We start from the raw sequence: 15,980 nt of genomic DNA, 5'->3' as shown, positions 1-15,980 counted from the left end.
TGAAAGGTGACCGGATAAACATCTCAAAAACAGTTAGCTATCTAATTAGTGCTTGCTTGCTAAGTTAACTCATCACAACAATGCAACGTTATGAAAGGCAAAACCAAGCCAGCAAAAAATACAGTTTACCCACCACCATAAAGCGCAGTGTGAACGCACTGGCTCCAGTAGTGTCTTTCCTTGGATGAAGTACAAAACCAAGTGGTAGCTGTACACGCCAGCATCCATCTAAAAACCCAAAGAAAACCCCAAAGGCCAAAAAAAAGGTTCATTTAAATCACACTTTATTCATTTTTCATAAAGATCTCCAATAAAGAAACAAACAGGTGAAATGAAGGACAGAGGTCAGACCAGAAATTGAGATTGAGAAAAAGAAAAAAAAAAAAAACACACACAAAAAAAAACAAGACTAATCACAAGAACAGAGAAAAGGACGAAGTACAGGGACAGACAGAGGGATAGGCCTATTTACATAGAGCACCCCATACCAGAGTATTAGACTGTGGGGGGGGGGGGGGGGGGGTATATAAGAGCTAAAAGACCAGAGTCCAGCTAGCAGCAGTACAGCAGTAGGCTTGCATCTACAAACAGGCTAGATGCCACAGAAGAGCTCTGCTTTGAATCCAGTTTTGTTTTCAGTACTATATTTAAATACAACCAAAGCAGAATAAGGGAAAAAAAAAGTGAACTCTTATGACCTGTTCTTATGTGACAAAGACTTATTACTCTAAGCAATGTATGCGAGATTAAAAATGATGCAGTAATGCTACATAAACTCTGCTCAGTAGTCACTTTCTTTCACTAATAGAGGGAATGGCTTAAAAAAAAAAAGCATTACTGACATCTTAAAAAAAAAAAAGTAACTAAGAAACAGAAGGGAAGACCTCAAGTGTGTGTAAGAGGGGGGCGTGTGTGTGTGTATCTGTGCGTTTTGAACACTTCAGTGTGGTGTATGGAACATGGCCAACTTGACTTGGTGAGAAGTACAGTGCTAGAATTAAATAACCCCAACGTGACGGCTGCATGCGTGAGAGTTCAGATGAATAAAATGAAAAAAAAAAAATAATAATTCCACAGGGTGATGGGGTTGAAACGTCAAAGGGTGAGAGGGAGAACTGAAACTTCTTCAATGTGTGAAAAACCGGTCTTGCTCTGCGGCAGAGACCGATGAAGCAGGAGGCTTTTTTTTTTTTGCTTTACTCCTTCCTTCTCTTCAATAAACTTCCGTCTACCCATTTTGTTGTCGTACTTCCGTCTTTCAGAGATCCCCCTCTTCGCCTACTCCTTCCATCTACTCGTTCTTCTTCTCCTTCTGTTTAAGCAGTTTGTTGATCTCCCTCTTGGCCATGGCGGCGTACTTGGTGATGATGCCGTGTTGGTTCAGGCCGGGCAGAAGCAGCAGGAAGGTCACTGAGGGGAAAAAAAAAAAAAAAAAAAAAACAGAAATGGTTTAGTCCACTAAATTATTGCTGGTCTGAAAATGAAGGTGACAATGGAGTATATTAAAGTTATTAGCCTTCTTAAGTCTTAAAGATCTGGCATTTAATCATCTGTGGTTTTACCACAGTAGTTTGAAATATATAATATATTATATATATATATATATATATATATATATATATATATATATATATATATATATATATATATATATATATATATATATATATATATATATACACACACACACACACACACATATAGTATTCTCCATAGACGAGTTAGAGCTGAGATCACATTCAAATTGCATGGTTATTAAATCACAAGTGTTCCCACAGTGGCCCTGATGTAATATTCCATGACTTTCCATTCCAAGTCGGAGCGCTTCTATGGCCTTAAAAATGTTCTTCTGTCCTGGTTTGTCAATTGTTGCAATGAATGTGTGAAAGAAGTTGGAAAAGACAGTCCATCTTCCTGTATAGTGAACCATTTGTAAAATTCCCTGATCTTCCCCTACGTCCCCAGAGAATTTATCCGGAGGTATTTTCTTATTTAAAATGTTGTGCTTCCTCATAGGTATAATTCCAGCCTTAAGCTTTTCCACCAGTCATCCTTGGTTGTGGGGAGAGCTTGACATGTCTCAACTTATACTGTTGGTGATTAGCTGCCACACAGCCAGCAGACCTGCTGATGCACTGATTCACCAACCGCTACTTTCCCTGAGGCATCACTGCACAGCTATATGGCTGATAGGTAGCTGTGTGTTATTTTAGTGGAACAATAGTGCTTAGGGATAATCAAGGTTATCGTTGTAAACTAAACGAAAACTAGGTGTTAAAAAAACATTTTTATTTCTGTCAAAAACTGAAATCAAAATGGAAACAAGACTGAACTATAACCATCTTCTCTGCATGTAAAACTGACGAGAATAAAATAAAAACATAGGTGGGATGTTTTTGTCATTTAAATTAGGTGCAGTGTGAAAAGAGAATGAATTTTGGGCAAAAAGATCTTGGCTGTTTTTACTGAACGCTAATTGAAAAATTCAAGTAGATACATTCTTAAAATAATTTATATTTCATGGTATTAGCTGTTGCAAACATAAAACATATGTTCTGAACTTAAACCTTAAAAAAAGAAAAAGAAAAAAGAAAGAAACATGAAAAATCCAAAATTATAATAACCCTGGAGATAATTTCATTTTGACTACTTTTCACCTGTTGTAGTCCAATTTATAGTGCAGTTTGCAGGGCTAAAAACAATTTCTTTAGGATACTTGATGACAAAACATGAGTTCAATACATCTGGGAGGGATACTATGAAGCAAGTTTACTGGGTTAGCAAGTTTAACTTTTGGCTAAACCCTGGATTTTCGGTCAACAAATCCATCTCCAAAGCCAGATATGAACAAAAATATTGCTAATATTCCATTGTCTTTCAAATGAAAGACAGTAATAAAAAGAACTCAACTGTACTATACTATTGAATCAACAGATAGTAAGAAGGAGGCTGTTCACAGGCCAACATTGTTTACAGACCAGCAGAACCACTTTGCTTTCCATGATGATTTATTACATCAGATATAATAAATGTTTGTAGTAGATCATTTGCCCACTCTGGCTATAAAAGAGGGCTTCTATTAAATAGCAGGTGTCTTACATTAGTTGACTATAGTTATCAATAATTCATGAAATTTACTGTTGCATGTCAAGTGTGCTGAAATTCTTTCATTGGATGCCAGAGTGACTGATGCAATAGAGTGCACTCATATTCCCATCACCGCAGCCCAGGGGAACATGAGGCAGTCTAGAAAATCTTTTCCCAGCCTCAGTATGACGACACAATACTGTAACAATGAATATGCCAAGTGTAAATTAATGACGGGGCAGTGATAAGCCTATTTATTTATTTTGCGATTTTCCTCCAGCAATCCTCCCTAGCCTTGGCAGCAGCAGCAGTGTTAGTTTTCACTGTTATAATGCTTTGTATTGCTCATATTTATTCATTATAATAGTTTGTGCTAATAATACATTTCTTTCCTATACCCACTTTTATAGTCTACATAATGTGTTGAAATTGTCAGCAGCATATGTTTAAATAATCCCACAATGATTCATAGTCTATTGCTCTTATTGTTTGATTATTTTCTACTATTTTTATTGATTCTTTTTATATTCTAGTTGTGTACTTGCATTCCGTTTCCTTGTCCCTACTGAATCGTAGTACTTTTGCTGCTGCAACAACCTAATTTCCGCACAGAGATCAATAGCACCTTATCTTATAACATGCTCTTGATCTGTCCATGTTGCACGTGATTGGCTATTTGTTACAAACTAGGGATGCCCCGATAATGTTTTTTGACGCCGATCGCCGATTGTTTATGAGCCATATCTGCCGATACCGATCAGCCATAGATAGTTTTTTTGTTTTGTTATAGCAGCTGGTATAGCAGTATTATAGGTCAGTTTCCATTTTACATACATTTCATCCATCAAATTGAGTCCTGGTTAAAAAGTATCCACATTTTCTTTTTTTCTACCTCAATATTTATATATTATTATTATTTATTTATTTATTTAGATAACCGAAGCACAAGACTCAGACTGTTGCCACTTGCCTGTGTTGTTGAGTCGAGTTAAATAAATGGAGACACCCTCTGAAGATATATATCCGTTCCAGTCTTTGTTTTTGTATAAGTGAATGTTCTTAAGAGGGAGAGAAATGAGACTTTTCAGTTGCCTCTCCGCTGATAGGGGCTCGACCGTTGTCCAGTACGACGCGGACAGCAGTGCAGAGTGCAGACCATTATGTAAACAAACACACATGGCATGCGATGAATTGATGCATTAAATAAGCAGAGAATTAAATGAGGGGAAGTAGCGGGCGTGACGGACTGTGACGTTACTGGTTGTCCATGAAGATTTGTGTTTTTAATTAACATGTAGCCTAAAGAAATATGAATTCAAGAAGTTCAAGAAGAGAAATGGCTCACCTGTTTTGCGTCATCGATCGGTTTTTGCAATCGGCGATTATAAAGCATTATCGGAATTCTCCGATCTCATATTTATACTGAATATCCGTCCGATTCCGATTGCTGGCCGATCGATCGCGGCATCCCTATTACAAACCCCGCCCCTTTTCTGTGAACGGGCTCACATCTGGATTGGAAAATCCTGGGTTGACAGAGCCAGTTTATAACCAGCTAGCCGGAAATTAGACAAAAATTTACTGTAATTTTAAATTCCTATTGTCTCCAGCAGTGGTTGTCATTTTCTTACTGTGGAGACATACCACTGTTGGATGAATTCAGAGCAAAGACTGTGTGTGTTAGAAAGTATCTCTACAGGGATCAAGGCATGATCTACATGACTGATACTGCACTGCTGAGTCAGAATACCAGGAAGCCTGGTGGTTAACTGGCAGATGTCGCATAATGGGGAAAGACAAAGCTACTTTAAAAAAAAAGACAAAAAAAGTGCTGCCGTGGTTCTACTCTAGAGTTACAACACACATGCAAAACAGCTGCCACTGAGGGCAACACATGTAATATAAAACTAACCATCAAACGCATGAAAATCAGTTGAGTGGCCATTTTAATCTCAACACATCTCACCACAGGCAAATCAACCTACCCTTCAAGACTACCAGCAGGCACAGGACAATATTTTTCAGGTGCATAATTCTGTGTTCAGGCCGACCTCTTTCTAAAGCCATTTGCCACAATGGGGAGGTTTAAAAAGCCAAACTGACAGAGAAACAGCCAACACTTTGTGTTTCTGCCATGCTATGCTGGAATAATGCTAAATCTTTAATACACTTTAGCAGCCTTACTTAACAGGGAAAGCTATACATCAGTGACCATAGCCAAATTAGAAGATGGAGGTGCAACACCACACTGTTCCTTCAATTAATGACTTTGGCCAGCTTAAGGCTGTGATAAAAAATGTGTTGCTGAAACAATGCAGCAAGTGTGTGCGTGTGTGTATTAACCTACTCACCAATCAGGTATGTGAGGAACAGGTTGTGCACCTGCTGTCCGATCCAGGCCACTGCCAGCAGACTGCTGATCACAGAGGCAAAGTACTGCCGAGAACAGAGAGGTCAAACTGATGAGGACATTCAAGTCAAACTGCATAGAAGTCAGCTGCTCGACCACACAAACTGTAACCTGTAACTGTAACTAGGGCTGCACGATTATGGCAAAAATCATAATCACGATTATTTTGATTGATATTGAGATCACGATTATTTAACACGATTACTCATTGACTTTGGGAACATCATGCATTTATTGAACTTTTAAAAAAAACCCATTGGATTTCTTTGAACTTTAAATATAATTGAACTGAAAAACAAATAAATAAATGCAAATAAATAAATAAATAAATGTAAAAAAAATGAGATAGATAAATAACTAAAATAAATAATATATAAAAAATAAATAACACCGACTATGTTGTAGTGCACTGTCACAACCTACTGCAAAATATTCAACATATTGGTAAACTATATCTCTATATTCTTTCAGTCAGTCACTTAGTCAGGTAACAGAGGCACCTGACTGACTGATGTCGCATCACATCACGTCTGTAATTTGGGGTCTCGCGGTGTGAAAACAAAAGTGAAACTTAACATACCACAGTCAGTAATGGGGATTTGTAGACAGTAACTTGTCTTCGCTGCCATACAGACTTAAACGGTAGGTGACTTTAACGTTACCTCGTGGTATTTAAGTAACGTTTGTGGAATTAGGTAATTTAACCATGTCGCAGTGCTTCAGTGCAATTGAACACGCACCGTGGGTCTGTACAGTGTTTCCACACCAATGATTTTTTTTTTTTTTACCTTTCCTGTCGACCAACGGCTCTCTTTCTGTCATCTTCTACCAAGGAAGGTTTAAAAATAAACGGAGAAACGCGCCGGCCGGCTCTCTGTTACCGACTCCAGCTGAAACTATACCACAGCATGTTTGGGCTTTGGAGGAGGGGCGGAGCGGAGCGCACCGTTGCGGAGGAAAGGGGTGCGCTGGATTTACAACACAAGACAAAACGAGAGCAACATTGCTAAACGGAATGAGGCATAAAAATCGTTTTATCTCGATTTTCTTGTTTTCATAATCGTGGGAAGCCAAAATCGTAATCGAAAATAAAATTCGATTAATCGCCCAGCCCTAACTGTAACCTTAATAAACTCATTAAAATCATTTGTCAAATGTACTGCTATATAACTCAATTTATGTTTTATTAACAGAGTAAATGCTGTCCTTGTTGAAAGAACCGACAAAGCCTTCATTGACTGTTGCTGAATCTGAATTGATTCATAGTGTGCTTTAACAGTGTTATGGCATGCCTGATAATGCTGGGCGTGCTGCAAGAAACCCGTTTAGTGCAGCCTGTAACCCAGTTTATGACCTGCTAAATGGAGCAGCAGAGCTAAATCAGCTGACTGAGGATACATTTATCTGGAGCCTAGAGAAAGCCCCCATTGTAAAAAAAACAAAACACAGATAGCAAGGCTCCAACATTTACTGCAGCACTGCAGACTGCTCATGTTCTCGCATATGTACAAATTCAGTTTATGCGTGAGAGTGTGTGGGGTTGAGCTTGCAAGATTTGAATACCATTTTGGGCTTCTCCTCCTTGAGGGCGCAGAGACGCTTCCACCAGCCCAGGACCCGGCGCTGGGTCTTCACCAGGTTACCGCAGATCTCATGGAAACGCTGCTGCTGCTCGGTAGTCCTGCACAGGAGGAGGGGTGCGGAACAGGGATGAGGTCAGAAACACAAAGACAAACCGCAACATCCCAGCAGAAATGAAACAGTTTTGTGTCCGAGGGCGTGTCCAGGCCAAACGGGACTTTGAAATGAGGAAGTACTCGGCCTCAACCCATCTAGCCATGATGAGGAAACAGACCAGTCGCATGTGGTATTGTCACATCAAGAGCAACGACCTCACTCGCTGAGACGGGCATACAGAACACTGGCAAGGACAAGAGAAGGGTGAGACAGTCGGGGAAGCGCCCTTCATTTTCTGCTTAGCCATCGTTCCCTATTTTAGGCCTTGTTGACAGGGAGCCAAACGGGGACCATGACTCAAATAGCTCCACTTACTCTGCACTCATCCACAGACACTCCTGCCTTGTGAGGCTACAGGCTAAGTGAGTAGGCAGCCAACCTGAGCCGCGCAGTACGAAGTCTGAAGCATGTTGAACAGACTGTACAGATCAATAGCCCCACTCTCCTGGCTCGACTCTAAAAATATGATGCCACCCTTCAAACCCAGCAGCATTAATATCACCCATCCCCCCAGCTCATTTCCTGCATAACTACCCAGACAAAAGACTGCTGCTTTTATCTCCTAGCGCACCACTGAATGACAAGTGCAACATTTAGAGAAACCCCGACCACTCTCTCCTCTTAACAGCTTGTCTAATGATTCACTCTCAGCGGGACGTTTTAATGCTGCCGCTTGCTGACTGTACCCTGCATTTCCTGCACTGCACCAGCCTATTAGAAGGTGCAGCAGCAACAGGGCAAAAGGGTGCAAGTCATGCTCTGCTGACGCAAGGATACATATTGAGAGCTGAAGGCGTCCAGTTGAGGACGGACACCTAACACACCGTGCCAACTGCAGGCTGTCACTCAATCCTTGCCTGGGTGTCTGGTTCTCGCAGTCAGCTACGCACAGCTGAGAGAAGGAACTGTTCTACAAGAGCTGGGGAATGTCTAGGCTCCATGAAGTGACTTATAGGACTGGCTTCAGGTGTCAAATTGGAGTATCACGTTACATTAGGAATGGCATGAGGAAAGGACTGCCATAATGGGTAAATTCCCTTTTTCTCAAGTGATATTCAAATGGTTCTTTCGCCTCAGTGTTGTCCAAGAATCAAGCAAAACTGGAATGGATGATTTGGTTCTGTGGCAATACAACCATCATAAACTTTGGCTCCCGCTAACAACTACCATAAGGGCAAGGCACTGAGCACCAGTCATTCCATGACTTCTGCATGACTTTCCACTCCAGTTGTGCTGAAAAACATCTAATGCAACGAATATGTGAAACAATACAAAAAATAGAAAATACAATTATCTATTCAAATAAAGTGACCCATTTGGCAAATTCCCTGACATTGCCAGAAAGTTTATCAAATTCCCTGACTTTCATGATATTCCAGGAATTCTGTGAACAGCGGAAACCCTTACACAAGAAGTGGGGCAAATGATTAGTATTTTCCACAGTAGGAAATAAACAGGCTCTGTAGTGTGTTTTCCCCAACAGTGTGACTTCATCCAATAGCCCCCACCCGACCCTGGGCTCTCACCACTTGTTGGAGCCGAAGACTCGGGGGGCGAGGGTGGGCACCAGGTAGTCAGCCAGGCAGAGCAGCATGACCGTGCAGGAGAGCCCAGTCAGCACCGACGGGTCCAAGTAGTAAATCAGCCTGGAGAGGGAGGAGGACAGAGAAGTTTGACATGGTTACAAACCTGTTTCATTGCTACTGCTCACACTGGAACTAAGAGCATGTTGCATATCCATGTATGGATTGAGAAGAATCTGTCATTCAGTTTCTGTTATTTTCTTCAAAATAGCTACTTGGTGTTTGACATGACGTCATAGGGGGTATGTACATATGTAAAGAAGGAATGCAGTGTGTTAGCAAAAATGCATTCAATAACGTAACACAAATCGATTCCTTGGTGTGATGGTTTCAATACTTCCTCTGCTGAACAATATTTTCAAGGTACTTTATGACAAACCAACAAGAATGGTGCAAGCTAAGCTCATTTAACAAATCTAATCCATTTTAAAGCTACTAATCTACATTGTTATATTCCTCACACCTTGTGCTCCACTGACTTGGGAAGGAAATGGTTTAAGCTTCCTTCCATCCACCTTTGAGTCAGACTTAGAAAACACGTACTTGTTGGACTAGAGCGGATCAATCTGTTTGCTGTCTAACGGATCGATCCGTTTGCGGTCTTAAATGTTGATATGCGAGTGTCATGACTCACAGGGAAATATGTAAAATATGTGCACAGTCGTCTGTAACCGTGGTAGCATACAGTGCAGGGACTCACATGAAGAGCACGGTGGTGGCGCCGACCAGGGCCCCGGGGTACCAAGGCTTCTCCCAGCGCATCACCCGGTCCGCGGCCAGGATCACCTCCCCCCAGCCCTGCAGCTGCTCCTCCAGCTGGGCTGTTTCCTGAGCCTGCAGACACACACACACACACACACACACACACACATATGAACTAATGAACAAACAGGTTACAAATACATCAAAACTACTATGCGGAGCAGCGGTTTTCTTGACAACCAAAAATATGAGGCTCAGGTTGGTAGAGAGAAACTGCAGGTGTACCCTGTCCAACGATTGGGCTACTTGTTGTCATGTTTTAAGAAAAAGAAATGTGGGATTATTCTACTATTGCATCAATTGTCTGTTGCTCTGGATAACAGTCATCCACGCACGTGCTGTCACGCCAAACGCCATTAAAAAATTAGGCAATTTAATGTTCGTTTGCTTAAAAGTAAATATACATACCGCGTATAACACGATTTAAAATATTTTGTGAATACTTAGGTGCGACTGGTAAATTCGGCACACATATAATCCCCCAAGCAACACTTTATTTAATTAAAATCTGAAGTTTTACAATTGGTTCATGCTGCTCGCTACCACCCTGCGCGGTGTTTTTAGGTGGAAGAAAATTGTGTGAATAAGCGGTGAAGCAATTTTTGAAAGTTGACATTGTATTGAAATGAGCGTTGCTTTGTGTATTGGGTGTATGCCGAATTGAAAAATGGACCCTATCAATACGTACAATGCCTGAAATCATACTCTCAAGAGGTGTGTACCTTTGCCGATAAGCAAGGCAACACTTAACTGCCAGACTTTTGAATGAAAATTGACCTAACGTTGTCCCCATTCAGTAGAACCGAACGTATTGGGGCTAATGAGCGTCAAGAAACGTTGTTAGCATTGAGTAAGTCATACGAAACGGTCACAATTGCGCCAGGATCAGGGTTACCTAAGGTTTGTAGGCTTACTGCGGTTAGTTGACAAGATTACTTCAGTAACGTTAGCCAAGTTCTCGTTACTGTAGTTAGTGAAGGGCGTATTAAACTAGCTAACGTTAGCTAACGTCAGCGTCACCAACAAACAGCACCAGTTTGGCAGATGGTCGGATAAGCGATTTAGCGGTAGCTATCTTATTACTTTGAGGTGCAAAGTTCCAGCCAACTGAACTAACGTTAATCCACGGACAAAGGCCACAATAACTCGGCCTCCAAAACGCCAACAGATTAGCAAGAGCTAACAGTCTCTGCTATCGCTATAAACACAACGACAATAATGTCAGAATCCTTTAAATTAACTAGTAATGAGGGATTTGTTAATACTCACTAGTATGTTAGCGCTTTTATTGTCTCCTTCAGCCATCGTTGCAAAACAGGGTTGGTTATTATTTCTAAGAGTTTCGTTGTTAAGGTATTTTTTACAGAAACGGCCCCGGAGTGCAGCCGCACACACCTCCTCTTCTGGCTTCAGCGTCACTAACCGACAAACCCTGGCAGGATGTTTTTATCTCAAAAATTGCGTCAAACCCAGCAGACAGCATTCTGGGAAACGAAGTTCCCAGCAAAGGCAAAGGCAAAGGCCTAGAAGGATTATAGCCTAGTGACTAACTGTCAAAAAGGGCTTTAGTTTTTGAGATACCCCTACCGGAGGTAGAACAAAACACAACAATATTTTTCCTCATCTCTAAGGTCTCCCATATATGAAATGGATTCTTGTATAAAAATATTTTACTGCAAAAATGGTTAAAATGATAGATATTGTTATACACCCCAAAACTAAAAAAGAACCAAAATATAGGCTGGCCGTATGGGAGTTGAGACATATAAACTCATGTAGATTAATAATACAAGCTCCGAGAGCTTTCAAACTTGACATGCTAGCAGTCAGAAAGTTGCTTAACCTAATAGAAAAAACTGGATGTGAATATCTTGATGCATGTAGGAAATATAGACCTATGAACACATACCTAAAATAAGCGGAAATGTAAAAAATGAATATCTATGCAGAATGTTCTCATTTACTTTGTAGTAACTCTGCCATGGATTGTCATTGTTGGAAAGGTATGGTTGTGCTGAATCCAGCAATATCACATGTGTTAATGTAGTCAGGGAGTTACATCACTAAATGTATGAGGTGTCCCAAACGAAAGAAAATGAAACATTGACATAATGAAGTCTCCAGTCTAACACCCATTATCAGTGGTGAGAAGAATGTTGACAAATTCAATGTTACTGCAAAGAAAAGTCATTTGAGGAAAAGTGCTGGTCTATAATGTTAATATATGTATGATACATTTCATATATGGAAACAAAGATACAATTGAATCAGGTTGAAATTGAAATAGAACACCTTTATTGAAATATTTACATCCATTTTAGTTTCTTTTTGGCCAAATCATTACTACAGAATGGAAAATAACAGTGTTGTTACTTTTCAGTTTGAGTTTGAATAAGACTACCTTCTATTTTTGTAAATATTGGCTATGGTGAGAAGTCTCACTGGATTAGGTTTTAATTTTATTTGAGAACTAAGCTCATCCAATGAAAATAAATACTATGGAGTTGATTAAGTTAAAATCTGGATGAAGGAATTTTGTTATTTTAGGGTAAATCAATCTGCCCTCCATCATAGGGTAGCAGCAAACTTAGAAATGCTGCTTCACTACCTCCCAATTTCCCTGCTTCAAATTGTTCTTTATAAATTAGAATAGAATAAAATAGAATAGAATACTACTTCATTAATCCCCATGGGGAAATTAATCTTCTGCATGTAACCCATCCAAACACCCCATACACAAACACACAGTCATAAGCTGGAGAGGCCTGAGGGCACAATGGCCACAATGTAAATGTAGCTTGCATAGTCAGGCAGTTACATCACTAAATGTATGAGGTGTCCCAAACGAAAGAAAAAGAAACATTGACATAATGAAGTCTCCAGTCTAACACCCATTATCAGTGGTGAGAAGAATGTTGACAAATTCAATGTTACTATTTAACAACATAACATTGTGCCAACCAACCCCGTGATGGGGCTGGTTGGCACAAATGCACAACATGACTTTAATCACGAATCACCTAATTTTAGAAAACATTTGTGTATAGTATATACAAATTGTATGACATTATCAACATAAAGTACATGATTTAATTAGACTTTTTGGGAATTGCCTCTGTTGAAATAAGCACCAATTCAATTAAACAATACTTACAGTATTACAGTATATTAGTTAAACTATAAATGACTTCTTGCGAGACCGGGTGTTCAGTAAGAATACCTCCCTCCATGCACGCGTCCCTCTGAGCAAACGCTTGACGTTTGCCAAGGGGCCATGCACAGAGAAGCCCGGGGAGGAACTCAAGGCGAGAGCTGCTGAGATGGAGCGGAGCGCTCTCAAGGCAGTGATCGACCTGGTTGAGGTCAGTCAACTTGTGAACCTCCCCGTTGCTGGAACATCGTGTTGTCAAGGAGTGTGTGACCTTATTCAACTCCAACGGCACATACAGGAAGACGCAGAAGAGCAAGCTCATCCAGAAGCTCTCTCTCCAATCTGTAGATCAGCAAGAACACTACATCGCTCTCGTCAACATGGGCATGATCTGGAAGATGGCAACTCCATCAGCAGAAGATCGGCAGACGCAAGATGGCACCCCATACAAGTGGTCGGACTACCTCCACAAGATGTCATCCATCATCCTTGCCCGCCATGGTGATGCTGACCGTATCATCTGTGTGAACGACCCGTACAACGCAGCATACTCGACTAAAGATGACGAGACCTGTGGGTACAGGGTAAGGCACATGTCCCCAACACCTACATGAAATTGGGCGACCCCTTCCCCTCTGCCAGAGCGTTGATGTTAAAATGCTGCTGTGTAGCGTCAGCAACAAGGGGCGGCTGCAAAAACTAATATGCAGCTACCTGACCGACCTTGCACAGAATGTAGATGCAGAGATTGCCTACTCTGTTGGCTCCCACTGCACCAACTTGTCAACCCAGCAACCGATGCAGAACTACAGCTTTGACCAGTCTGAGGCTGACACCATCCTCTTCTCTGCTTACGCAGTTCTGCGCGAGTCAGGCTACAGTGGCCCTGTTGTCATTGATACAGCTAATACCGATGCCTATGTCGCGGCAGCGGTCATCTCGCAGCAGCTGTACGCTCTGTATCAAGAGAAAGCAGGAGACAGTCTTCTGTCGTGGCCTGGTGACTGAGCAGATGGCAGACTGTATTGTGCAGCTACACTGTATTACAGGCTGTGATGCCAACTCAGGCTTCTATGGCAAGGGTAAGTCATCGGTGTATGACGAGGTGGCGAAGAACCCTGTGGCACGACGGCAGCTCTCGTGGTGCGGAGATAGCCTTGACCTTGAGGAGCAGGTGGTAGAGGAGCTCTTCGAGTTCACACGACATGTGATCTATGGCGACAAGAAGAGTAGCACCATGGCTGAGGCCCGTGCCGCGAAGTGGAAGAGAATGAAGAACAAATCATTCATCCGTCTCCCTCCAGATGCTGATAGCCTACGCCAACACTGCCTCCGCGCCAACTACTTGGCATATCTAGTGCGCCACCCCTCTCTGAAGCGCCACCCCTCGCCACTCGGACATGGCTGGGAGCTGGTGGGTGGTCGCTGGCGCCCTGTCCGCCACACGCGACCTGTTCTCCCGACGCATCTACCTGCACCAGAGCCAGCTGAAGAGAGCGAGGAAGATGAGAGTGAGGAGGATGATGAGGAGGAGGGAGATGATGATGTACAGAGGAGGAGGGGGGATTCATCGGAATCTGATGATTCAGAATCTAGTGAGGCAGAATGCTCTGATTCGGACTGATCATATGACATGTTTTAAGTGGTTTCATTATTCAACTATTCAAGTTACAGCTATTAAAAAGAGCTTATTTTTAAGTATAATTAGTTCTCTTGTCATACATTCATCAATTATTTTACTGCAAGAGATTCTTATGGAGGTAGTTTGTTTAAAGTACAGCAGTACCAAGGTAAAATGGGTTTTGACATTAACATCTTTTCAGTGAACATAATTATGAAATGACCCCCAAAACATAAATTGCCATTACTAAACCATACATGTTTGGTAGGCATGGATTCGTAATTATAATAGCTATAGTTTACCATTGTTATTCTCCTTCCTTACATACTGTAAAAATGGCAAACCCCAAACACCACATCTTACCTTCCCGTTCAAAAGTTACGTTTTCACTCTACTGGATGGTGGCCATCTTGGATTTCTGGGTCAAAATGATGTCATAACGTCAAACTGATGTCAGAATTGGAATCCTCGTGGTCGACTTACACGAAAAAGTGTCTTCATACATGATTCTAGGTGCTCTGGTTCAAAAGTGAATTTTTCAAGATGGCACCAGCGGCCATCTTGGATTTGGCCCTCTGGCAAAAAATCCTGGACCTGGGGGCTACATTTTTTATAAAAGGTCCATAGAAGTCAAATCAATCATCAAAACATCTTAGCCGGAGAATGGTCACGGAATTGAGGTTCTGGACCCAATTAGCAAGCTCCTGCCATTGTGCCCTCAGGCCTCTCCAGCTTATGACTGTGTGTTTGTGTATGGGGTGTTTGGACGGGTTAAATGCAGAAGATTAATTTCCCCATGAGGATTAATAAAGTAGTATTCTATTCTATTTTATTCTATTCTAATTTATAAAGAACAATTTGAAGCAGGGAAATTGGGAGGTAGTGAAGCAGCATTTCTAAGTTTGCTGCTACCCTATGATTTGAGTCAGTGGAGGGCAGATTGATTTACCCTAAAATAACAAAATTCCTTCATCCAGATTTTAACTTAATCAACTCCATAGTATTTATTTTCATTGGATGAGCTTAGTTCTCAAATAAAATTAAAACCTAATCCAGTGAGACTTCTCACCATAGCCAATATTTACAAAAATAGAAGGTAGTCTTATTCAAACTCAAACTGAAAAGTAACAACACTGTTATTTTCCATTCTGTAGTAATGATTTGGCCAAAAAGAAACTAAAATGGATGTAAATATTTCAATAAAGGTGTTCTATTTCAATTTCAACCTGATTCAATTGTATCTTTGTTTCCATATATGAAATGTATCATACATATATTAACATTATAGACCAGCACTTTTCCTCAAGTGACTTTTCTTTGCAGTAACATTGAATTTGTCAACATTCTTCTCACCACTGATAATGGGTGTTAGACTGGAGACTTCATTATGTCAATGTTTCATTTTCTTTCGTTTGGGACACCTCATACATTTAGTGATGTAACTCCCTGACTACATTAACACATGTGATATTGCTGGATTCAGCACAACCATACCTTTCCAACAATGACAATCCATGGCAGAGTTACTACAAAGTAAATGAGAACATTCTGCATAGATATTCATTTTTTACATTTCCGCTTATTTTAGGTATGTGTTCATAGGTCTATATTTCCTACATGCATCAAGAT

The 15,980-nt window shown here is 40.9% G+C and overlaps 1 protein-coding gene across 1 annotated transcript; it reads right to left on the bottom strand.

The window, feature by feature from the left end:
* Positions 1–263: 263 nt before the first annotated feature.
* Positions 264–10,982, bottom strand: arl6ip1 (ARL6 interacting reticulophagy regulator 1). Its single transcript, XM_071895354.2, has 6 exons — positions 10,849–10,982; positions 9,518–9,651; positions 8,761–8,880; positions 7,061–7,178; positions 5,439–5,523; positions 264–1,410 (listed from the first exon to the last, which is right to left on the bottom strand). The coding sequence occupies exons 1-6, from the start codon at positions 10,882–10,884 to the stop codon at positions 1,292–1,294; spliced, it is 612 nt and encodes a 203-aa protein (XP_071751455.1). The 5' UTR covers positions 10,885–10,982; the 3' UTR covers positions 264–1,291.
* Between the last annotated feature and the right edge of the window lie 4,998 nt (positions 10,983–15,980).

Source organism: Centroberyx gerrardi, chromosome 7, assembly GCF_048128805.1.
Source record: "Centroberyx gerrardi isolate f3 chromosome 7, fCenGer3.hap1.cur.20231027, whole genome shotgun sequence".
Taxonomy (NCBI): domain Eukaryota; kingdom Metazoa; phylum Chordata; class Actinopteri; order Beryciformes; family Berycidae; genus Centroberyx; species Centroberyx gerrardi.
Note: the sequence above shows the minus strand (reverse complement) of the source record. Positions and strands in the feature narration are given on the sequence as shown.